The sequence below is a fragment of the Mesoplodon densirostris genome, chromosome 7 (genome assembly GCF_025265405.1).
Source record: "Mesoplodon densirostris isolate mMesDen1 chromosome 7, mMesDen1 primary haplotype, whole genome shotgun sequence".
Taxonomy (NCBI): domain Eukaryota; kingdom Metazoa; phylum Chordata; class Mammalia; order Artiodactyla; family Ziphiidae; genus Mesoplodon; species Mesoplodon densirostris.
The window spans coordinates 14,939,928-14,963,309 of record NC_082667.1 but is presented as its reverse complement, the minus strand read 5'-3'; the positions used below and the strand labels follow the sequence as shown (position 1 = coordinate 14,963,309).

The 23,382-nt window shown below is 54.5% G+C and overlaps 1 protein-coding gene across 2 annotated transcripts in view; it reads left to right on the top strand.

Moving 5' to 3' along the window:
- CREB3L1 (cAMP responsive element binding protein 3 like 1) overlaps positions 1-23,382 on the top strand; it is a 35,301-nt gene that overhangs the window by 8,610 nt on the left and 3,309 nt on the right. For both annotated transcript variants that reach the window (XM_060103775.1, XM_060103776.1), the window contains exons 2-10: positions 10,782-11,010; positions 14,342-14,526; positions 16,806-16,884; positions 18,705-18,862; positions 19,510-19,659; positions 19,813-19,871; positions 20,059-20,127; positions 22,126-22,225; positions 23,151-23,277. In XM_060103775.1, coding sequence (XP_059959758.1) covers positions 10,782-11,010; positions 14,342-14,526; positions 16,806-16,884; positions 18,705-18,862; positions 19,510-19,659; positions 19,813-19,871; positions 20,059-20,127; positions 22,126-22,225; positions 23,151-23,277 — 1,156 coding nt within the window. The remainder of the gene's footprint in view (positions 1-10,781; positions 11,011-14,341; positions 14,527-16,805; positions 16,885-18,704; positions 18,863-19,509; positions 19,660-19,812; positions 19,872-20,058; positions 20,128-22,125; positions 22,226-23,150; positions 23,278-23,382) is intronic.

Sequence of the window (23,382 nt, the reverse complement as noted above, 5' to 3'; positions counted from 1 at the left end):
CGAAAGGACGGTCCTCAGCATTGGACTGCCCTTGGAGAAATGTCCCATCTTCGTCCCTTTGTTGACCCCTAATCATAGGGATTTTATTTGCCTACATGTTGGACCTCTCTGGAGCTGAAAGGCTGTTTTCTTTGGGTAAAGGCAAAAGACCCCAGGCCTCTTCTCAGGGCTATGTCTTTCTGGGCATCAGGAGAGGGATGGCCAGGGATGAGCAAACCTGGGGCCCCAGGTGAGGACCCAGTGCCTGGAATGGGGGCCCATATTTTGTATCTGGCCCTGTACTAGGTGCTGGGATGGGACAGCAGGAAATCGGTCATTATTCCTTCAGCGTCCAGTGTTGTTGTGTGTGCTTAAGAGCACAAGCTCTGCATTCAGAGCTTGGGTTCAAATCCTGGCTCAGCCACTTGCTAACTGAATAAACTGGGTAAGCTACTTAACTTCTCTGTGCCTCAGTTTCCTTAACCATTCAATGGCAGTACTAATAGTACCGACCTGATCTTCTGAAACTTAAATCAGGTACTGCATGGAAGGAACTAGAACAGTGCCTGGCATATAAATATTAGCTATTATTGTTATTAGGTATACTGTATGCCAGTCCCTGTGTGAAGCCCTGCAGAGGGTTTGAGGATGAAATCCATCCTATATCCTACCCTCAAGGTGGTTAAAGTTTAGAAGGAGAGATGGGTCCCATTGTGGATAATTAGAGTTCAAGGCATGATATTAACCAGTGGCCTATGAATGCTACAGTGGTATAAGACAGAGAGGACTCCTCCAGCTGGGTGATCAAGGAAGGCTTCCTGGAGGAAGCAGCACTGAGTTGGGCCTTAAAGGATGATAGGAATTAGAATGAGGAGATAAAAGGCAAAGGCCTTCCAGGCACAGGGAATGGTACAAGCAAAGGCCCTGCAGCCATGGAGCTTACAGCAGGTTTAAGGAACTGGGAGCAGTCATCCAATGAGGCTGGAGGGAAAGGAAAGATGAGGGGTTCCAGCTATAGTGGAAAGTTGAGATCAATTTGTGACAAACCTTGAATGCTGTGCTTAGGAGCTGGGAGTTTTTTCAGCAGGCAGAAGGGAGCCAGTGATAGTTCTCAATGATAGTTCTGAGCTGGACAGGGCAGTGGTCCCAGCTCCCCTGAACCGTCTCGGTGCTAGGAGGTCTAGAGTCCATTAGGGCATCCCAGCTGTCAGCCTGTCTGGATGATCAGGGCCTCTCCCTCAAGACAGCATTGTGGGCCCCTCTCTGTGCCCAGAGCAGGCCGAGGCAGCAACTGACCCCAGGTCCCTTCTCTCCTCTGATTTCTACCTCCTGCCCTGATGTCACCCTCACACTGGCCAGGAGCACCAGTTCCCTTCTGGCTCTCTCATCCCCAGCACTTGGGGCCAGGCTGGCCTGGGGAGGCCCAAGGCAACTCCACCCTTGCAGAGACACAAGCTGTCCCTCTTTGGGGCTGAGAGCTCCAGTCTGAACCATGTCCTGCCTCCTGGCCCAACCCCAAGACCCTAATGGGGTTCCCTCACCCCCTCAGGACCCTCCACTATCAGGCAAAGCATGTCCCCATTGATCCCAGCAGCCTAGAAGGATCTGAGCCCTCCTTCTGAGCCCAGCCCAGCTTGGCACCTCCTCTCCTTGGCCCTCCCACCCATCAACTGGGACAAGATACCCAAAGCCCCTTTCATCATCCTCCCGGAGAAGAGGCCCAACCCTGCCCTCTACCACCCCAAAGCCTTCACCCCTTTCTCTCCCAGGGCTGCAAATCAGTTCCACATTTGGGATCTGGCAGGCACTATCTGCTCAGAACTTTCCCCTCCCAGTTAGCTCAGGCTTCCATCTCCCCCACCACCCGTCTTAGTCAGACCAGGGGGTCTGCAGAAGGGGAAGGGCTCTTGCCTCTGGTGACCCCTTCAGAGGTCTGAGAGGCAGCTGGACTGTGGCAAGGAACCAGAGGGACAGTGGACACGAGGCTCTCCCAGGGAGAGATGAAAGAGGAAGGGTAGGGGGCGGGGCAGAGGCAGAGCTTGAGCAAGCATATGAGGGGATGAGGGCTTGGGGGTGGTGAGGGAAGGAGTGAGGTGGTTCCCAGCTCAGCACATTCCTGAGACATCTGGACGTGCTGGAAGGGCCCCAGCTGGCCTGCATGGCTGTGGCTCCAGCTTCTCTGCTCTGTGATGTCAGGACCCAGCATTTCCCCCTCCTCTCATAGTCCCGCTGGCCTGGGGTCCACCTTGGGGCTGAGGTGGACCCTCAGCCTGGGGTCTCCTCCCTGGACCTCTCACCCCAGTGAGCAAGAAGCCCCTGGGGCAGTGGAGGAAATGCCTGAGTCAGAGGAGGGCCCGGGCCTGATGCAGGAGGCAGCCATGGAAGACCCAGGGGTTTGCCCATGCGACCGACTCAAGGAGATTCCTCCTTTGGGCTGGTGCCTGCCCCCTCCCTTCTCCTTGGAAGGGAGATGGAGACAGAGGAAAGACTCTGGGAATGGCTGCTTACCTTGAGCTGTGTGATCCTGGGCAAGTCCATTCCTTCCCTTGGCTCTCAGTTTTCCTCTCTGTAATGATAATAATAATAATAATAATAGCTACATTTGAAAAGAGCCTTCTGTGTGTCTTGCACTGTACAAAGCACTTTAAAAATGTTGTCTCATTTAACCCTCACAGCAACCTCACAGGTGGCGTAGATATAAGTACCCCTATTTTATAACTGAGACAGAGGCTCAGAAAGGTTAAGTAACTTGCCCAAGGCTACACAGTAGGCAGCAGAGCCAGGATTAGAACTGGATCTGTCTGCCTCTCTTGCTTATAACCATTGAACTACATTGCTTCTACAAGTAAAAGGAGATGGACCTAATGATGCCAGAATTCCTTTCAGCTCTAAAATTGTAGGGATTTCTTTTGGCCAATGTGGGGCTCTTCAAGAAGGGCAGGGGCAGGCATTAGTCACACACTGGGTGGGGGAAGGAGGGCAGAGTCAGATGGCTTTGAAGCATCAGATCGGTCAGGAATCTTTGGAGGTCCCCTCCTTGGAGCCCCAGAGGAGTCCAAACCCCAGGGGCTGGAGTCACAGCCTGATCCCCAGCCGAGCCCAGGGGTCCCACACCTTCCCTGAAGGAAGGGAGTAAATAAGGAGAGAGAATGCAACTTCTTCCAAAAATAAAACCTGAGGACAACTCAGACAGGCCCGGGACCGCTGAGGAAGCCAGAGGCCGAATGCTGAGTGCACAGAGGAGAGGGAAGAGGCCAAGGGAATTCCAGCCAGAGCCTGGTGGCAGGCTCCAGCCCAAGAGGGCCTTCCAGCTGGCCAGGGGCCGGAAGAGCAGCTCGGCTGGTTGGCCACTGGGCTCCGTTTATCCTCTCAGACCTGGCCTAACCCTGGGGACAGTTCCTCCAGAGCTGAGTTGGGGGCTGTGGTCCCCAGGTACCTGGTCTGGCTGGGGCTTAAGAGCAAAAGGGCCTTGGGAAAGAACAACCCAGAGAATGGGTACAACAGGCCCCACCAGGGAGGAGCCGAGGGAAGGCGTCCAGGCACATGGAAACTGCCTGGGGCAGGAGCAGGCTGGCAGCAGAGCGGAACTCAGGGCAGTCACTCCTGGAGGCTCAGCTGCAGAAGGAAAAGCCTCAGTCCATTTGCTCACTGGCACATTCCTTCATTCGCCCACTCATTCAGCCAGTCACTCAGTCACTCAGCAAAGAGCTGAGCACCTACCATGTGCTGGGACCAGTGCTAGGCTTTGGAGACACGGATGAGAAGTGGACACAGCGAGACACAGAGGTGACATGGCTGGATCATTTCGAGCTATACTAAGGAAGTTGGAATCTATCCTAAGGGCAGAGGAAGTCATTAGTGGATAGTGAGCAGGGGAGTCACATAGTCATATTTATGTTAGAAGATCCCAAGGTGGAGAATATTCTGGAGACAGATCAGAGTTCAAGTCTTGGACCTACCTTCATAAATGGGTGGTCACACCACTAGTCAGGAAGCCCTTTGGGAGCAGGAACTGGGCTTTGTTCATCTCTGTATCCACAGGGTTGGGCACACAGTAGGTCCTCAGTAAACACTGAACAAATGCACAAGTGATGAATAAGTGGATGGGACTAGATGCCCTTATTCTCCAGAGGCCCCCAGCGCCAGCCCTGGCACTTAGTCTCCAGGGTCCTGAGCTGTCCCACAGGGATCCTCTGGCTACTGCCTATGGACCAACATCTCCAGCAGCCAGACCCTGGGCTGCTGTGCCCTCAGTGGTGCCAGTCACAGCTAATCCCAGCCCTGGGCGGCAGCACTAACTGCCATGGCTTCCTTCTGCCCAGACAGTACCTGGCACCCACCCCAAGGTTGGGCCACAGCACATGGGCCGCCTGGTCAGAAGATGCCAGGGGCTGGCTGGGAACCTGTAGGCCAGCTCTTCACTTTCCTGAGGGACCTGTGATCCGGCCAGGGAAGGGCTACCACAGTGTCAGGAGGGGGAACTGGAGAGCCAGACTAACAGGGCTGGGGGCTCCAGAGACTGTGGACCCTGCTCTGCACAGTGGCAGCCTGTGGTGGGCACCAGCCTGCCCTTTCCTCTCCCACTTCTTTTCTCCAGTACACAGGCACAGAAAAGCTCAATCCCCATGGTACCTCTTCCTCCCGTCCCAGCCCTCACCGTCCCAGCCCCAGGCAAGCCCAGGACTCCCAACGCTCCCTCGCTGGGGGTCACATGACTCAGGCATGTGGCTTGGCACAGTCAGCATTCAGTGCTGTGGTGTTGAGATGTTGTGTGTGTTTGTGTGCGAGTGTGCATGCCCACGTCTGTGACCGTGACTGTCTGGGGTAACTGCACATGTGTGTGTGTGTGTGCGCACGTGGGAGTCTGTGTCTGTCTGATCACATCTGAGGAGTGTTTCCTTGTTGGGTCTGTGTCAGTGCCTGCCAGTGTCAGCCTATGTGAGCCCAGAAGAGTCTGTATGTGCATTAGTATCTGTGCCAGGCTGTATAGGGAACAGTCTGAATGTGTCTAAATGTGGGGATCTTATGTTGTGTGGTGTCAAGGAGATGGTGTTTCCCTGTGTAAGAAAGAACCTCACAGCCCACGTCTGTGTAGCATGTGCACACACATATGCACACGCACGTGCACAAGCACACACACACACACAGGGAAGCATTTCTGCTTATTTGGACTTGGGCTCTGTGGTGAAGAGTTCGGTAGGGGGAAAATATGAAACCTCAGCAGCCGCCTTCCCCGGGCCTGTGGGGAATGGGGGACGAGAGTGAGGTTGGAGGCTGGAACAATGTGCTTCCCTTCACCCCTGTGCCCTGCCAGGAAGGCTCAGGGAGGGGCTGGCTCCAGGGATGAGGAAAACTGGCTCTGTCCTTTCACAGTCCCCAGAGATGCCAGAGCAGAGGAAAAGAGGCCACTTTCCGACGACTAGTCCACTTCACCCTATGCCTGCCACCCCTGCCTCAGTAGGAACACAGACTATGCTGGGGAATGGATGGGGAAACAGGCCTAGAGAGAAGACACCACTTGCCCCTGCCCAGGTCTCACAGCACAGATGGATCTTGAACTAGGGCCTCCTGAGTCTGTCTAGGACCTTTTTTCCTTCATAGGACAGCCTTCCAGTCTAGCTCTGGGAAGATGCCTGGATCTCCCCCTACCCCCAAATGACTGGATGGTGATGCTTCAGGACTAGGAGGACCACTGGGTACCCAGGGGCCCACCTCCCTTCCCCAAGCCCCTCCCTGCTCTCTCTTGACCCTACCCCCCACCCCTCACCACCACACACAGGGCACAACAGTGACTCAGACTGGTGGCCCTTCAGCTAGAAATGGGGGCAATTTTCTAGTGACCACGAGGCAAGTAACCGTCCCGGAATGTATGGGTCAGTGGAGGGGGGGGGGAGCTAACCTGCGGGGGAGGGGAAGGGGAAATGTGAGAGGACTCTCCTCCCATCGCTCCCCAGAGCTCACTCTCTCGGAAGGAATGTCCGGGCTCGGCATTCCCCCCACTCCTTATCCCACAGCTCAGCCTGGACCCACTCCGGCCTCCTCCCTCCTTTCCCCAAACACAGACTGAATCAGCCTGGACCGGGGGAGGGGGAGAAGCCCGGGATGGGGGTGCAGGCGCCGAGGGGTAGGGGCCAGAGAGAAGGGGGCGCTCTCAGGCTGCAGCAGGTGGGGGAAACCTCTCTCCCACACACACCCTCAGGTGACAGCCACGCCCCCAGAGCTTTTCCTTCTCTCTCCATCGACCCCCAGGAGGAATTAGGGGAGGGGAACTGAGAGGAGCCTCAGACGGCGCTATTACCGCCCAGGAGTGTCCCACCTCCCCTACCTGGGACAGAGACCCCATTGCCCCATCAATGAGCCCAAGGTAGGATTATTCGAGGAGGGAAGGAAGGAGCTGAGCTGGAAGAGCCGCGAAGGAACTTAAGAATTGGGGCCTGGCCTCCCCTCTGTCTTCACTTCCTCGGGCTCCCGGTGCGGGGTCGAGGCCACGCAGCTGATAAGGGTCTTAGGGCACCATAGAACTGCCAGGGGCACCTGAAAGCTCAAAGGGGCCATTTCTGCCTCTGCCCCAGGTGCAGAAAGGGACACAAGACAAACACACTCTAACCTGACGTAGCCCGCGCCTTCGGCGGAGGCCGCGAACCCTCCCCCGCGCGAGCCGTGCCTTCCTCCCGCCCCCTCCTCGCGGCTCCAGCGGCGGGCGTCTCGCAGCCTCCTCCCATTGGCCACGACCTCCGCAGATCCGACCAATGAGCATGCTGGGTTCCGGCGCGGGGCGGCCCCCCGCGCGCAGGCGTTAACCTTTCGTGGGCCACGCGGGGCCGACGGGACATTCTCCTTCTTTAAACTTAAAGGGTTGGCGACTGAGACCCGGCTCCGGGAGGAGATGCTGCGGAGGGGGAGGGGTGCGCGGGGCTGAGAGCCCGAGAGCTCGGGACCTGTCCTCCGAGAGAGGGGAGCCGGCGCCGACTGCGCGTGGCAGCCGAGAAGGAGCTTACATTGGCAAGACTGTTGGAAAAAGTCTTCAACAAGGAGGGAAACAAATCATAATATTTCCTTCTCAGGCTTCCCACCCCAGTTGCTTGGAAAGGCACCCCCGGTAGAACGCTCACCCCCAGGAGAACCCTATCCCCCTCAGAACGTTGACTCCCTGCCGTCTATAGAATCCTGCCTCCCACCCCCAATCATTTTCCATCAGGTAGTCTGAAACCTGAACTTTTTGTGTGTGAACTGGAGAAAGAGCTGGGTGTGGTTTTGGGGGGTGGGAGAAGGGACAAGGGGCCTTGCTGAAGCTGAGGAGGCCCTAGATCTCCAGAGGGGGCTTTCCAGGGCTGGGGGGAGGGTGGGTACAGAGGAAGAAGAGAGGACAGGAAGGAGAAGTTGCTCCACATGCCTGTGCAGCGCCAGAGCTACGGATAACCCCTCCCTCAGCATCACCAACTCACTGTGTGACCCTGGTAGGTCCCTCTCTGGACCTCAGTTTCCTCATTAGCAAGTGGGGAGAGGGGGCGTGGACCATGGGCTTTCTCATGTCCCTTCTGCCTCTAAATTGATGGTATAAACCAGCCATAACTGGGCTGCTCTGAGAGGCCAGACACCAGATAGAAATAGGGCTCAAAGCTCTCTAAAGGGAGGCCCTCTGGCACGCTCGCATGAGCAGGAGGTGGGCCTGGGGATGATGGCACATCCCACCGTTGCCCCCCAGAGGTCCACCCAGCACACAGTGAAGACCTGAGCAAGGAGGACTGGGTTCTCTGAGTGTCCCCCACCCCCAATCCGCCTGCCCCTTGGCCGCCCTGCCCTTCCACTTGGCTCGCACCCTCTGGAAGCTCTGTCCTGCTGGGCCTTTGCTGCAGTCTCCAGCAGGTGGGGTGGGACTGCTCACAAAGCAGGGACCAACTGATCTCCCTCAGCAGGTGCCTGCGGGCACCCCAAAAGGGGTCTCTGAGAAGGACCTGGCTCATCTGCCTGGAATCCTTTAGGGACCCCGGCCCAGACTGGAGGAAGCTTCTCTCCTCTCCCAGGCCCGGGGAAAGGGTTTGGCAAACCCTTATCGCCTGAGAAGCAGCTGCCGAAGAAATACCTTAGCAGCTGACTCACTAGGCTCTTCACAACCCCCTCCCACTGGGCCTCACACCAGGCCTTTGAGAGACCCTGAGAGAGAGAGAGAGAGAGAGAGAGAGAGAGAGAGAGGGCGCCCCCAGGTGGGCTGACCCAGACTCTGCTGAGGATGTAGCTAGCACAGTCCAGACTGTGGCTGGCTAGGTGGCTGGGGGGCATTGCACCCTGTAAATGGCCTTTGGCTGGGATCACAGTCTTGGAGACTGGTTCAGCCTCTGACTTCCTGGTACTGCCTCACCCCAGGCATTGATGGGACGAATGACATACTGATGGCGTTGCCCTCTGGGGTACAAGGCCCTGTCCCTCCACCAGTAGCTGTTGAGTGTCTATCCTGGGCCAGGGGATGGGACCCAGCAGGTGAACAAGTCCAGACCCTACTACCTCAGGGAGTTCACAGTCTGACAGACGGGCAATTCCCGATCAGGGGAATGTCTGCTGCCATTGGGGGAGGACTGGAGTGTGACTGTGGTTGGGGATGCTTCCCTGCTTTCCTTGGCTCCCTAAGCCTCGGGTTCCCTACCTGTCAAATATAGATATGCAACTTCCTTGTCTCCTTGGGTAATTGTGAGGATTAGATAAGGCAATGTGCATGAAAGCACTTCAGAAAGTTAAAACCACAAGAAAAGTGTAGGATAGGGATGGTAAGTTCTGACAAGCTGGGGAGAGGAGAGAGTACTTAAGACGATGGGATTCTGAACTCATTTTATCATGGATTCTCTGATCCATGTTTGTTTGGGGGGGAGGACCAAGCCACCTCCCTGCATTGGCTCCAGGCTCCGTTCACCTCAGGTCCAGAGTTAGGCTTTTGATAATAACAATGGCTAACAGTTATTGAGCACTCACTGCATTCTAGGCCCTGTTCTCAGTGTTACATGTGTTTGCTGTATAGATATATACATATGTTATTTGTATACATGTGTTATATGTATTTCCTCATTTTATCCTCATAATCCTATGAGGGTAGCATTAAGCACCTAACAAATATTTGATCCTCATTACAACACTGTGAGGTAGGAACTATTATTTCCCCCTTACAGATGAGGAAACTGAGACCCAGAGAAGTGAAGTAAACTTAGCAAGGAGTGAGCTAGGAGTCAAAAGCAAGCTTATCTGCAGAGCTTGGGCTCATCCCCTGCCCCCCACACACAGATGCTCATGTGGCTCTGAATCTTATTCTCAGACAGAGGGCTTTTCTGCTCATCCCTTCCAGACTAGGACAGGCTCCAAGTATTCCAGGCCAGAAAGCCAACAACTCCAGACTCCAGAAGTCAGCCCTTACCCACTCTCCAGGTGGGACCCCAGGGCCAGAAGCAAAGCCCCAGCAAATTCATTCAGTCAGTAAAAAATGAATGAACAGGGAGCTCCCCTGGCGGTTCAGTGGTTAAGACTCTGTGCTTCCACTGCAGGGGGCACAGGTTCAATCCCTGGTCAGGGAACTAAGATCCCACATGCTGTGTGGTGCGTCCAGAAAAAAAAAAGAATGAACAACATTTCCTTACATATTTATAATTCTTTAGAGAGAAAAAACAAGCACCTCCTATGTGCCAGCCACTGGAGGCTTTACTAATAAGAGGTTTGTTGAGTAACTACTATGTACCAGGGACTATTCTAAGTGCTTGACGTGCATTAACTTGTTTTATTTTTACAATAACCCTAGCAGATAGGAACTATTATCATCCCCACTGTACAAAGGAGGAAATGAAACATAGAGACATTAATCAACTTTCCCAGGATCGTGGAGACCAATGTTTTTCAGACTATTTTGTTTCTGAGAAATATATTTTACATCCTTCCCAAGAACGTACACACACACACACACACACACACACACACACAACTGATATTAAAAAAATCTACCAAGTGTTTAACTTCCCTATGTGCACTCTGATATTTTTCTACTTTATTTTGTTCTGTTTTCTTTTTTCTTAAATTCTGGTCGTGACCTACTAAATTGATTTCACAACCCATTAATGAGTCACCACCCACAGTTTGAACGGCACTGAGTCATAGCTAGGAGCATCAGGGCCAGGATTCAAATCCAAATGATATGGCTCTGGAGCCTAATTTCTTGGTATAAAGAATGGCTGGGAAAAGGGAGACACTGGAGGCATGTGGACAAGTGGAGACTGTACTAATGAGGGGGGCAGAGTCCTCAATAATCTCACCACCTTGCATTCCAGCAAAAGAGAATACAAAAGTCACTGATATTGCCTTTGGAATGCAAACTTGCTGGCATAGATACGCTTATTCTTTAGTACTTAGTCCTCCCATGAAAGAAGTAGGGTGGACTGAGAAACAGACTTGGGCAATCTAAGTGATTTGACCAAGGTCACAGAGCCAGCGCTAAAGCCCTGTGTCCTATCGCCTGGATTCTTTCACACCATCCAGGACTCATCCTTGAGGATACTGATGGAGAGGCTAGAGAGGGCGGTGGAGGTGGTGGTGGCAGTAACGTGATGACGGGGTCACAGTAGTGATAGAAATGATAATAGTTGGTATGATGATGTGGGCCGGGGGGAAGTTGGTGGTGGTGGTGGTGGTATTAATGATGGAGGGAAGAGTAAGGGGGAGGTTGCGGGGACAGCAGTGGTGGTGGCAGGGCTGGTGGCACCACCAGAGCAGCATCCGCACCCCCTTTCCAGGGTGAGCTGACTCCCTCCTCTCCCCTCCCCCTTTGCTAGCACTTCCCTGAGCACCTGGACCACTTTGCAGAGAACATGGAGGACTTCTCCAACGACCTGTTCAGCAGTTTCTTTGATGACCCTGTGCTGGACGAGAAGAGCCCTCTACTGGACATGGAACTGGACTCCCCCACGCCGGGCATCCAGGCTGAGCACAGCTACTCCCTGAGCGGTGACTCGGCACCTCAGAGCCCCATTGTGCCCATCAAGATGGAGGACACCACCCAAGGTAAGAAGGGGTGGCGGGGCCCAGGGTACCAGAACCGAGGAGGGACACCAGACCCAGAGGAGGGACACCAGACCCGAGGGGGCTCCCACAAAAACCTCTCAGAGGAGCCCCCCCCCCGCCTTTTTGTTCTTCCGCAAGTCAGACCCAGGAGGGCATTTCTCAAGAGGGTCTTTGGCTGACTTAGGTCAGTGATGTGCAAAGGGTGGGTCCCAGACCAGGGGCAGCACCTGGGAACTTGTTAGAAATGCAGATTCTCAGGTCCCACCCAGACCTGCTGGATCAGAAACCCTGTGGGGAGGATCCAGCCTTCCAGGTGATTCTGATGCGTGCTTAGGTCTGGGAACCAGCCTTAGATGGAACAGCTTGGGGGGAGGGGAGGAGTAAACAATAAATGTGGACAAGTCACCAAGACTCTAGAGCCTTACCACCTCCTCACACTGTGATGTCCTCTGAGATGTTACCTGGGCGAAACACCTGCACCCTATTTTTTTTTTTTTTTGCCACATCACACGGATCTCAGGATCTCAGTTCCCTGACCAGGGATCGAACCCGGGCCCCGGCAGTGAAAGCCCAGAATCCTAACCACTAGGCTACCAGGGAACTCCCCTGCACCCTACTTTTATTGCCAAAGGTAGGGTTCTCTAAAGCTCTCCTCTCCCCCACCTCCCTTCCTTTTAAGCAAAGGGCCCTTTGAGTTTTTCCCCTCAGGTGATCAACATTTGAGAACTCCAGACTGTGCCCCACCTAGAAATGGTCTCTTTGGGCATTTCCTCATAGGGCTCCATCATATTTGGACACATGTCTTAGCCTTGATAAGCCTCAGTTTCTTCATCTACAAATGGGAATAACAATAAACATTTCTATAGCACTCTCCAGTTCACAAAGTACCTTCACGTTTTTATCTCATTTGTTTCTCACAACTCACAGGTGAGGTCAGAATCACTTTTATCATACTCCCCATTTGTCTGATAAGGAAAATGAGACTTCAGGAAAGCTGAGTTATTTAGGTTATGCACACAGTAAATGGAGAGCAGGGACTTGGGAGCAAGCAGGCCCCCTGATTCTAAACCTCACACCCATGCCACCACCACACTTGCCGGCCTTAAGGGGCGCTAAAGGGTACTGGCTTTGGTGTGCATCCCGGCGCCTCAACCGGCTGTTGTGTGATCTTTAACAAGTTGCTTAACCTCTCTGGACCTCAGTTTCCTCAATTACAGAATGAAGACACTAGGTATCTTGAGAATTCTGGCCAGGATTAAAAATATATATATGAAAAGTACCCAGCTCAGTCAGTGCCCAGCACATTTCATATATGTGTGTGTGTGTGTGTGTGTGTATTATATATATATATATATATATATATATATATATATATATATATATATATATATATATATAAATAAAATTAGTGACTATTTCCTTATGCGTATAAAAGTCCTATTAAAACTATCATGTCTAGAACCATGAACAGGGTTCTTATTCCTCTTTCCCTTTGGAGGACAATGGTCTTGAGTGAGTGTTTTAATCTTCTCAACTATTAAATGGGCAGAATAGCAGTGCCTGCCACCAGGGTTGGTGGGAGGAATACACAAATTCATATGCAGCAAGAGGTTAGAATTAGACTCAGTGCAAAAAGTGTGAGCTGCTTCTGAGGGTCTTTGAGATTCCCCAGGGGCAGAGACGGGACTTTGTACGCGGCCCCCATCCAGCTGCTTGAAGGCAGGGACACCTTCTGGGGCTTTAAGTGGCTCCAGGGCTCGTGGCTGTGGAGGTCTCAACTTCTCTGTGTGCCCTGGCCTCAGCCCAGCCTCTGGAGGTCACCTCGATGGGGTGTCAGGCCCCAGCCTGGGGAAGGGTAGCATGTGGGGTGGACAGCCTCCCAGCCCGGCAACTCTTCACCACCCCAAGTCTATTTTTAGAGCAGTTTGTCTGTGGGTCCTCTGCAGGGGGCAGCTTCCCGGAGGCCGGCGGGCTGGCCCTGTAATTTGGGAAGATTGTGGGTGTTCTTGGAGCCCAGGGGCAGCCTGCAGCCCAGAACTCAGGCCCTCAGCCTCCCAGCAGGGTGGGGCCTAGCCTCTGAGGTGGGATCAGGCAGCTGCTGACCCCTCTCCCCACCCACACTGGGTTCCAAAGGCTAGAGTCCCCTCTAGCCCACCCACGCTGGCTCCTCAGACCTCTGCCTCACCAGAGCCAGGTCCTGGGGCCACCGGGGGCAGGGCTGACTCCGAGTGGCACCCATCAGGAAAAGGGGGGATGCCCAGCAGCCCTGTGACCCAGGTGAGGCCAGGAGGCCCACGAGGTGGACGCTGCCCTGGGAAACCTGAGCATCACCCCTCACTCCCCACATGCCCCCCCAGGCACCAGGTCCTGTTGATTCTTCCTTCTAAATTTGTCTCCAGTATGTTCCTTCCTCTCCATCCCCACTGCCACTGCCTTAGCATGTGCCTCACTTTCTCTCGCTGGACAATTTCAACAGCCTCCTGCGGGTCTCCCTGCCTCCCTCTGCCGGGCCAGTCTGCACACACAGGCAGAATGATTTTTTTTGCGGTACGCAGCCCTCTCACTGTTGTGGCCTCTCCCATTGAGGAGCCCAGGCTCCGGACGCGCAAGCTCAGCAGCCACGGCCAGGCCCAGCCGCTCCACGGCATGTGGGATCTTCCCGGACCGGGGCACGAACCCGTGTCCCCCGCATCGGCAGGCGGACTCTCAACCACTGCGCCACCAGGGAAGCCCCAGAATGATCTTTTTTAACATTACAAATCTGAGCATGCTTAAAACTCTTCAATGCCCCCCTGTTACCTTTAGGACAAAGTCGCGGCTCCAAGGCCGTGCCATCCCTGCTGGCCTCTCTGACCCCATCTTCCCCTTCCCTTTGCGTTCTAACTGCACTAAACTGCTCGTGACTCTCACCAGATCGCCAGCGCCTAGCTTGGTGCTCAGCAGATGTTTACTGAATAACAATAATTGTATTCACAATAGCTGCCATTTATTGAACATTTACTTCTTGTCAGGTACTTCTACAGATGAGGAAGCTAAGGCTCAGAGAGGTTAAGCAACTTACCTAAAGTCACACAGCCAGTCAGGAGGGGTCTGTTTGTCCAAGCCCACTCTGTAAACTGCTGAATGAAGAAGATGCCCCCACCTCTTCTGGCCCCAGCCCACTCCGCCCTCCTACCTCACAAGCGCCGCCCCCTGCCCTTTTCCACCTGCCTCCTGGTATACCCTGGCATCTCTCCACCGTCCTATCCAGAGCAGCTCCAAGGGGCCAGGAGGGGGGCTGAGCCCTCTGCTCTAGGAGTCCCCTGAGCCTGGGTCCTGCCCCCTTCCCTAGATGTGGAACACGGAGCGTGGGTGCTGGGACACAAACTGTGCTCGGTCATGGTGAAGCAGGAGCAGAGCCCGGAGCTGCCCGTGGACCCTCTGGCTGCCTCCTCAGCCATGGCTGCTGCTGCCGCCACGGCTACCACCCCGCTGCTGGGCCTCAGCCCCCTGACCAGGCTGCCCATCCCCCACCAGGTGAGCCTGGGGACTGTTAGTAGGGGCTGAGGGAGGGAGGAGGGATGATGGGTCTCTGTGGGAAGAGCGATCCAAAGCCCTGTGCACACAGGGGCTCTGCGAACAGGGAGCAATGTGACCCTCAGGACTGAGAGTCGGAACTCCCACGCCAGGCCCCTGCCCATCCCTTGGGCCATCCCTTCACCATCCTAGAATGGGCTCAAACCACAGCACCCTCGGAATAAGCTGGGGCCCTCACTGTGTGCAGAAGAAAGATGACAGGGACCCAGGCAGGGCTGGGCATCAGGGGCCCAGTCCAGGGTCTCGGGGAAGGAGACAGCCCAGGCCACTTAATTTTCTCAAAGTGTCTGGATTTTTAAAAAGGAAGAAACACCTAAATGGAAATATAAAAATGATGCCATATTTCAATTGTTTATATTCATGAGATGAATATTTTTAACCCACACCCTCATGCCAGCCCTCACCCCCGTGAATGTATAGATAAGAGCAGTCGGCTGTAAATCCCAAGTTGACATCCCAGACCCCTGGCTCCTGGGAGAGGCCCTGCCTGGGTCCCAGCTCTGCTCTCACTTGTGCTCTGGGCATGTTGCCTTCGCTGTTTTTTCCTCAGCTTCCTTCTCTGTAAAATGGGAGCATGAACTACGGCTAAAGGGGGTCCTACCCCTGACTCTACAGCATGAGGGTTACCTTGAAATCCCTAGAGTCAAGGTTTGGCTGGCACTGCCCCCTGCTGGCCACACAGCTCACCTGATCAAAATGTACGGGACCCAAAGTGAGAAAGGTCAGCCCCTCCTACACCACCAGGGACCTGAGGATTCAGGGTTGGCTGCAGATGGGGAGGATCTTTTGGGACCACCTCTAGGACTGGCTCTGCAACTCCTCAGCCCTCGCCATAGCAGGAAGGGAAGGCATGACAGCAGCCGCAGCCAGGGTCTTGGAAGCTGCGCGCATGCCTCAGAGAAGGAAACTGAGGTGGAAGGGGTTGAGCAACTTGCCCCACTACACAGGCAGAAGCAATGGAGCTGCATTCCAAACTCAGCCGCCAGACCCCGGAGCCCACACTTTCCACTCTAGTGAGGCCGCGACCCCCTAGTGGAAGGCACAGGAACCAGGAGTTGGTAGGACAATGATGAGCGTGTGACCCACATGAGAGCTGTCACCCTACTGCATCGCAGTCCCTTCATCTGTCACTTGAGGCCTGAGCTGGGATGTAGACCAGGGAGTCTCCAAGGTCCCTGCCAGCCTTAACCTCCTGGGATTCTTACTCACCTGCCTAAATTTGGTATTCTGGGTCCCACCCACGATATCATGACCTCTCTGCTGGCTGCAGACCTGGAGGGGAGAGATGGCCCTGAAATCCAACACCCAACAGAGCGCCTTCTCAAAGAGAACACCCCTTGTATGTATGTTGGTCCTCATGTGTAGGAAGCCATGCCTGTTGATGTCCTTTCTGGAACAGCCAGTTGGGATGGCATAAAGAATAGGAATGCATGTTTATTAAAAGCATTAATCTAATTCTATCAGTCCCTTGCTTAAAAACCCATTAGGGGCTCCTCATTGTTTCAGACTTCTTTGTCTGGATTCTACTCACCCCCTCCCCACATCCTCCCCCCAGATCTTCTGGTCTTGTTTCTCACCACTCCACCTCTGACACACACCCCCACACTCTGGACACCCTTAATACTTGCAGTTTCCAGATCTAGCTGTGCTCTGTCCGGCCTCTGTGCCTTTGCAGATGCTTTTTCCTCTTCTTGGAATGCCTCTCGCCTCATCTACGTCCTGCCCCATCCTTTATCTGGAATACTCCTATTTATACATCAGGACTCAAACTTCAGCTGCTCAGGGAGCTTTCTCTGGGCCCCCAGCCAGTTCATGCCTCCTTCACCTGTACTGTTGTTACCGCTCATTGAACAGCTACGATCTGCCGGACATTACCTCCCGTCCTCATGGCAACCCACATGGGCTCACAGTCAGGGTAGGGTCGGCCTCCACCAAAAAGATGGCCCTGGCCTCAGAGGCCACAGGAGGCCCTCCTTCTCTGAGCTTAGAGGCTAAACGATGCTACTTGGCCACCATTCTCTTTTCTTAGGTCTACTTGACTTCTCTAAGCACGAGAACTTGCCTCTGCTCCTCTGGAATGTGCCTGGAACCCTGGGCCCAGATACTTCCTTAATGCTGCAGGGCAGACCCCCAGGCCCAGGGAGAGAGGGAGGTTGGATGGCATGGTGGGGTCGGGCCCCCCGGGGCAGCTGACAGAGCTGGACCTGTCTCTTCCTCAGGCCCCGGGAGAGATGACTCAGCTGCCAGTGATCAAAGCAGAGCCTCAGGAGGTAAACCAGTTCCTCAAAGTGACACCAGGTAAGTGTGTCCAGAGAGGGACTTTTCCTCTCCAGTCTTGGGCAGACCGCATTCTTTACTCCCTTGGTCCAGCCCACTCATCTCCCTCGACACCTCCCATCTCCCCCCAAAATATTCTCTCCTCCCCACCCTGCCCATTCTCCATCCCTCCAGTCCCCTTCTTACACAGTCTACAGCTGTCATCGCTATTATCAACACCTTCTCATCCCTCCCATCATTCATTAATTGAAGTCCACTCTATAGCCATCAGTCCATCCATCCATCCATCCATCCATCTACTCATTTATCCATCTATCTGTCCATCCATCCATCTATCCATTTATCCATCCATCCAACTAGAGTTCACTGGGCATCTCCTAGTCCCAGGAGCTGGGGAAGCAGAGAGAGAAGACAGTCCCTGTACCCAAGTAGATCACAGAGTAGTGTGAGCCACAGACAAACCACCAATTATACAGCAGTGTTATGGATTAAAGATGGCAGGTCCCCAGGAAGCCTTGAAAGCACATCCCCAGACCTGACAGGGGAGAAGAGAACAGAGGAAGCTTCTTAGACTGACCAGAAAGAGAAAGGGCTAACTGAATCTTTCCAATCCCACCTCATTAATTCATCAAACATTGACTAAGCATCTACTGTGCTTATTCAGGCCCTGGACTAAGTACCACAAGGTTTAGAAAGATGAATAAGGCCCAAGTTTCACCCTCAAGTTGGTCCCAGCCTCTGAGAGAAGATATAGAATTAACAGGAGGTAGAAAGGGACCAGTGTGAAAACGCCTTACATTGTAGAGTGCCCTTCAATTCATAAAGCGTGTTCCCATACATTAGCCCATTGCATCCTCCTGGTTCCATGCAAGGCGTCCTTTCACCCCCATTCAGCAGGGAAGTGAGGCTGGGAGAGGTTAAGTAAACATAACTATAGGTCACACAGTTGTGGGGTGCAACAGTCAAGACTTGACCTCAGGTCTCTCTGAGTCCAAGTTCAGTGGTCTTTACAGTCTGGCATCCATAAGAGGCAAATGAGAGCCAAAGAAGGGAGAGGGGACTCCTGCAGGAGGCAGTCATGGGCCGAGCCCGGAAGGATGCAGTGCTTCCTCCTGCCAGCCTCGGCCCGGCTCTGCGGTGCCGTCAGCTCCAGATTCCTGCACCTGGACTTAAATCTGGGTATTCTGTGCTGGCCGGGGAGCTCTCCCTGCAGCAAGGCTCTTGGTCCTCTTGGCTCTGCCCAGGCCTCTTCCTGACCACCTGCAGAGCGTCCATCTTCCTGATGCTGTGGCCTCAGAGAGGCAGCACAGAAGGCATGCCGGGGAGAGCAGTGCTCCTGGTGGGTCTGCTGAAAGCCCAGTGCCTGCTGTCCTGTTACCCTGAGGTTGAAAATGGACACCCTGGGGTTTTGCAGCGGAAAGAAAGGGACAGAGGCTGCGGCTTGCCCAGCCTGAACCCCATGGGTCTTGCTATGGGCAGATTCCAGTCACCTCCTGGGGTTGCCAAGTTGGAGGCTCAAAGATCCTGAGCCCTGTGAAGTCAGGGGTAGGGGAGGGACCCCAAGAATCCAGCCTCTGTGATATCCCCACCAAGAACCAGGCTTAAAGGAGCCAGGCTTCTGTGGAGTCAGAGATGGGGTGGCACTCAGGAATTGTCTTCTGGGACATCAGCTCGTCTTTCTGACATGGCAGAGGGGCTTCTGATGTTATAGCGGTCAAGGCCCCAGCAGCCAGTCCCACAGTCAGTCCGGGCTGGCTTAGGCCCATGCTATGTTGAACTCTGATTGTGCGACCAGAGCTGGGGCGCCACCCTGTTAACCTGGTTTCTCCTGCTCTCCCCAGAGGACCTGGTGCAGATGCCTCCGACGCCCCCCAGCAGCCACGGCAGTGACAGTGACGGCTCCCAGAGTCCCCGCTCTCTGCCCCCCTCCAGCCCCATCCGGCCCATGGCCCGCTCCTCCACAGCCATCTCCACCTCCCCCCTCCTCACTGCCCCTCACGTAAGCAGCTGGGGGTGGATTGACCCTGGAGCCAAGGAATTGAGTGCCTGGGGAGCCCTAAGCCTGATCCCCACCCCCATCAGAATTCAGAGAGGTGCCTGCCCGGCAGATGGGAGTGACAATCTTTTAATCGTGCCTTGGGGTAAATAGGAAACAGGTGGAAAGTTCAAGAGGCCTGCCGAACCCACACTATTGCAGAGCCAGGACTAGAACTTGACATTCCTCACCTTCAAGGGGACGGCCCAGGCTGCCCCCAGAGAGCACTGTTTGGAGAACAATGTTCAGGAGGCCCAGAATCCACTGGGATGGGTGTGGAACCTCCCAAGAGGTGGTGGGTGTCTGAGGTGGGTGCTGTTTAGGGGGCCCTGGACAAGTAAGCTTTGAGGCTGTGGGTTCCAGGATGGGATCTCAGGACCACCCCACCCCCAGCAATATACTGAGGGCCAAACATGCCAGGCTCCCAGCAACGTCCTGAGCACTTGATACATGTTATTGGATTTAATTCAGATCTGCCCCTTTTTCAGATGAGGAGACCGAGGCTCAGTGAGTTGAGTGCCTTGCCCAGGTCATGTGAAGAGTAAATGGCAGAGCTTGAATTTGAATGCAGGGCTGTCTGGTTCCTAACTATCATGTCCCCCTTCCCACAGAAATTACAGGGGACGTCGGGGCCACTGCTCCTGACGGAGGAGGAAAAGCGCACCCTGATTGCTGAGGGCTACCCCATCCCCACGAAACTCCCCCTCACCAAAGCTGAGGAGAAGGCCTTAAAGAGGGTCCGGAGGAAAATCAAGAACAAGGTAAAGCGTGAGCCAGGCCTTGCCCCTGCCCTGGGGCTTCCCTGGTTTGGGGGAAGGGCTCTGTTCTGCTGGTGATGCCAACCCTGAAGTTGGGGAGCCCCAGGAAGTGGATATGTGGTGTGGTAACTCCCGTTTGGGGGCTTCCCCCTCTAGATCTCGGCCCAGGAGAGCCGCCGTAAGAAGAAGGAGTACGTGGAGTGTCTAGAAAAGAAGTAAGAGGCCTTGGGCAGGTGGGCGGCTTGGGTGGCCTGGGCCCCACTCCCCAGCCTGACCTGCTCGCCCCAGCCTTCTCTCACAGGGGCGGGGGGCACAGGAACTAGGATGCTGGTGGGCAGGGCTAAGGGGGCAGCAGTGAGTCTGGGGGCTGCCCCCGAGCCTGTGCCTGCTTGGCCCCCGCAGGGTGGAGACCTTTACATCTGAGAACAACGAACTGTGGAAGAAGGTGGAGACCCTGGAGAATGCCAACAGGTGGGTGGTGCCACCTGCGTCCCCCCGGCCCCTGCCCTTCTGCAGCCAGTGCCTGGCTATGGCATAGCTCTGGGAGGCAGGAGAGAGGAGAGATCATTGAGTTCAGGATGATGGGAACCCCAGAAACAGGGACTCTGCAGCCTGGGACCCTCAGTTTCCCATCTAGATACCAGACAGGGCTGGTAAGGTGCTTAAATGTGATGATACAGACCAGCACAGCAGCAGCCCCTGGGAACTTGTTAGAAATGCTTATTCTTAGGCCTCATGCCAGGCCTATTGAATCAGGAACTCCAGGGGGAGGGTTCAATGATCTGTGTTTTAATAAGCCCTCCAGGTAATTCTGACGCACCCTAAAGTTAGAACCTACCGGTGTACATGCTTGCCACCGAAAGCGAGTTTCTCAGACCAGCAGCATTAGCATCACGTGGGGGCTTGTTAGAAATGCAGAATTTCAGGGGACATCCCTGGCGGTCCAGTGGTTAAGATTTCGCCTCCCAGTGCAGGGGGTGTGGGTTCGATCCCTGTTCGGGGAGCTAAGATCCCACATGCCTCACGGCCAAAAAACCAAAACCTAAAACAGAAGCAATATTGTAACAAATTCAATAAAGACTTTAAAAATGGTCCACATCAAAAAAATATTAAAAAAAAAAAAAGAAAGAAAGAAATGCAGAGTCTCGGGACTCTCCCTAGACTTACTGAATCAGAATCTGCATTTCAACAATATCCTTGGGTGATTCACGTGCACAATTAAGCTTGAGAAACATTAGTATGGAACCCGCACAGGGCCTGGCATGCAGTAGCCGCGTAAAGTCACAACTCTGGGTGCCATTTTTGTGATCCTGGAAAAACTGTTACATACACCTTTCTGGGCCCCAGTTTCTCTGTCTAAATGGAGATGATAGAAGCAGTATCTCCCAGGATTCATGTGACGATGCGATGAGACCTAGCAAGTAAAGGGCCAGCACTGTCCTTGGCATTTGAGAATGTTCCATTCATGTTAGCTTTTCTTCCTCGTTTTTCTTGTTATTATTCTGAATTCTTGATAGTGACCAGCCATGAGCCCACAGTAGGTTTGTGGGAGTAATAATTGTTTGCTGGGAGTAATAAAAATAACAGACAACAGCTAGTATGCAGCAGGTGCTCAACAGAAGGCTTTTTCCTTCTTTCCTTCCTTCTCCCCCAGCTTCTCCAGCGGGATCCAGCCACTCCCCTGAATGACCTGGAGAATGCCCCCCTGACTCAGGGATGGGGGGCGGGAGCCCTCACCCCTCACCCCCTTCCTCTGGTCCAGATTCCTACCTAGTCCCAAATAGGGCGAGGCCCTTGGAGCTGTTTCGCCACCTGCTGTACATTCTGGGAACTGCAACCCCACCGACCGGCTGGGTGGAGGAAAGAGAGAATTAAACATTTGTTCACCAAGGGTGGGCTGGGCACCCTCTGTGGGTACCCAGAGGATTCCTCGCCGGGAGGGACCCAGTCCTTGCCCTCAGGGAGCCCACAGTTAGCGAAGGAGACTGACATAGACATTCATAAATAAACGAAGTGTTACAGGTGCTGTGATAAAAACAGCAACAAAATTAACAAAACTAGTAGCTACCATTTCCTGGACACTTGCTTCTCACCATGTACCAGGCAGCTGCCAGACGTGTCCTTCGTATCAGCTCAAGGTGCCGTGGATACAAGGGAGGGAGGGTTAATTTAGCTGTGGCTGGTGCAGGGTAAGAAAAAGAAAGTGGCCTCAGCTGAGGTGGTCCAGTCTCGCCTCCAACACCCCCCTTTGGCCAAGAGCGTCACGGGGCACCCCTGAGCCTCCATAGGGTGACCCAGCCACACCACAGAGGAGCCACGCGGGAGGTGACCTTTTCTGTCTTGACTGAAACGGGCACCTGGCGTGGAAGCCAAGTCTGGAGGCTGCCCAGCTCCTCCCCGGGAGAGCTCCCTGAGGCAGAGATGCCTGCTGGGTCAGAACCTGCCGGGTGACCGCTGTGCCCTCCTCAGGACCCTGCTCCAGCAGCTGCAGAAACTCCAGACTCTGGTCACCAACAAGATCTCCAGACCTTACAAGATGGCTGCCACCCAGACTGGGACCTGCCTCATGGTAGGTGCTGTTCCCTCACTGCAGGGCCACAGGAGGACAGGTCTTCCCCAGGCTGGCTTTCTATGGGGGGGGGTGGCAGAGCTTCAAGGTCCTGGCCATATTGTGGGCGGTGTCACCAGAGTAAACCATCCTAGTACCTGGTGCACTGGCTCCAGCAGACCCCAGCCTCTTTCCCCAAGTCCATGGAACCTTCCAGAACATGACCTTCCCTGACCAGTTCTAACACGGTGTGGATGTGTAGTGACTCACGTGAACTCAGCTAGAGGATGGCAGGGCAAGTCCCGTGAGGAGGCAGCTTCTGCAGGCCCAGTGGAGTGGAGTGATGGGCCTGGGGGGATGCGGGGAAGTATGGACCTGGTTCTTTCTGGAATGGAGGGTGGGTGCCTAGGCTGTGGCTCAGGCCTCTGCTAGCCCCTCTTCCACATTTCCTGGAGCTGTACAGCCTGTTGCCTCCTGGCTAATCACTCCCCAGGTCCTCCGAGATCCTCAAGCTCTCAGGTGGCAAAGCCCCACTAGAGGCAGGGGTTAGTTTGGGCTCTGTAACTCTTAACCTCCTCCTGCTGGCCTGCCTTCCTGGGAATCCTGCTGGGAATCTGGTGTGAAGATACGTCCCCCTCCCTTGCCCCAATCTCAGCCTCCTCCCACACCTACCCCTTCCTTCCCTTCCTGATTCCTCCACCCCATAGGTGATAACCACACTGGCCAATTCCCCCTCTTTTCTAGCACTGCCTGGGGCGGCCCCCCTACAATGGGCTGAGATGTCCCGACAGCCTCTACCTTCTCCTCCACCACGTGCAGGAGGTGGTTGGCTCTGGGAGCAGCTTTCCTGGAAAAATACTGAGCCTTTTGCCCCCATTGGCTCGGGGGCAGGGGGAGGATTGGGGTGGCCAGGGTTGCAGCCCCTCCGCTCTCTCTCCACTACCAGGTGGCAGCCTTGTGCTTCGTCCTGGTGCTGGGCTCCCTCGTGCCCTGCCTCCCTGAGTTCTCCTCCGGCTCCCAGACTGTGAAGGAAGACCCCATGGCCACTGACAGCGTCTACACTGCCAGTCAGAGTGAGTGCTTTGAGCCAGGCTGCCTTCCCCCCACGCCAGCCCCAACTTCTGGGCAGAAGCCAGACACAAGAGAGGAGCCAGGTTTGGGGCTGGAGCCATCTCATT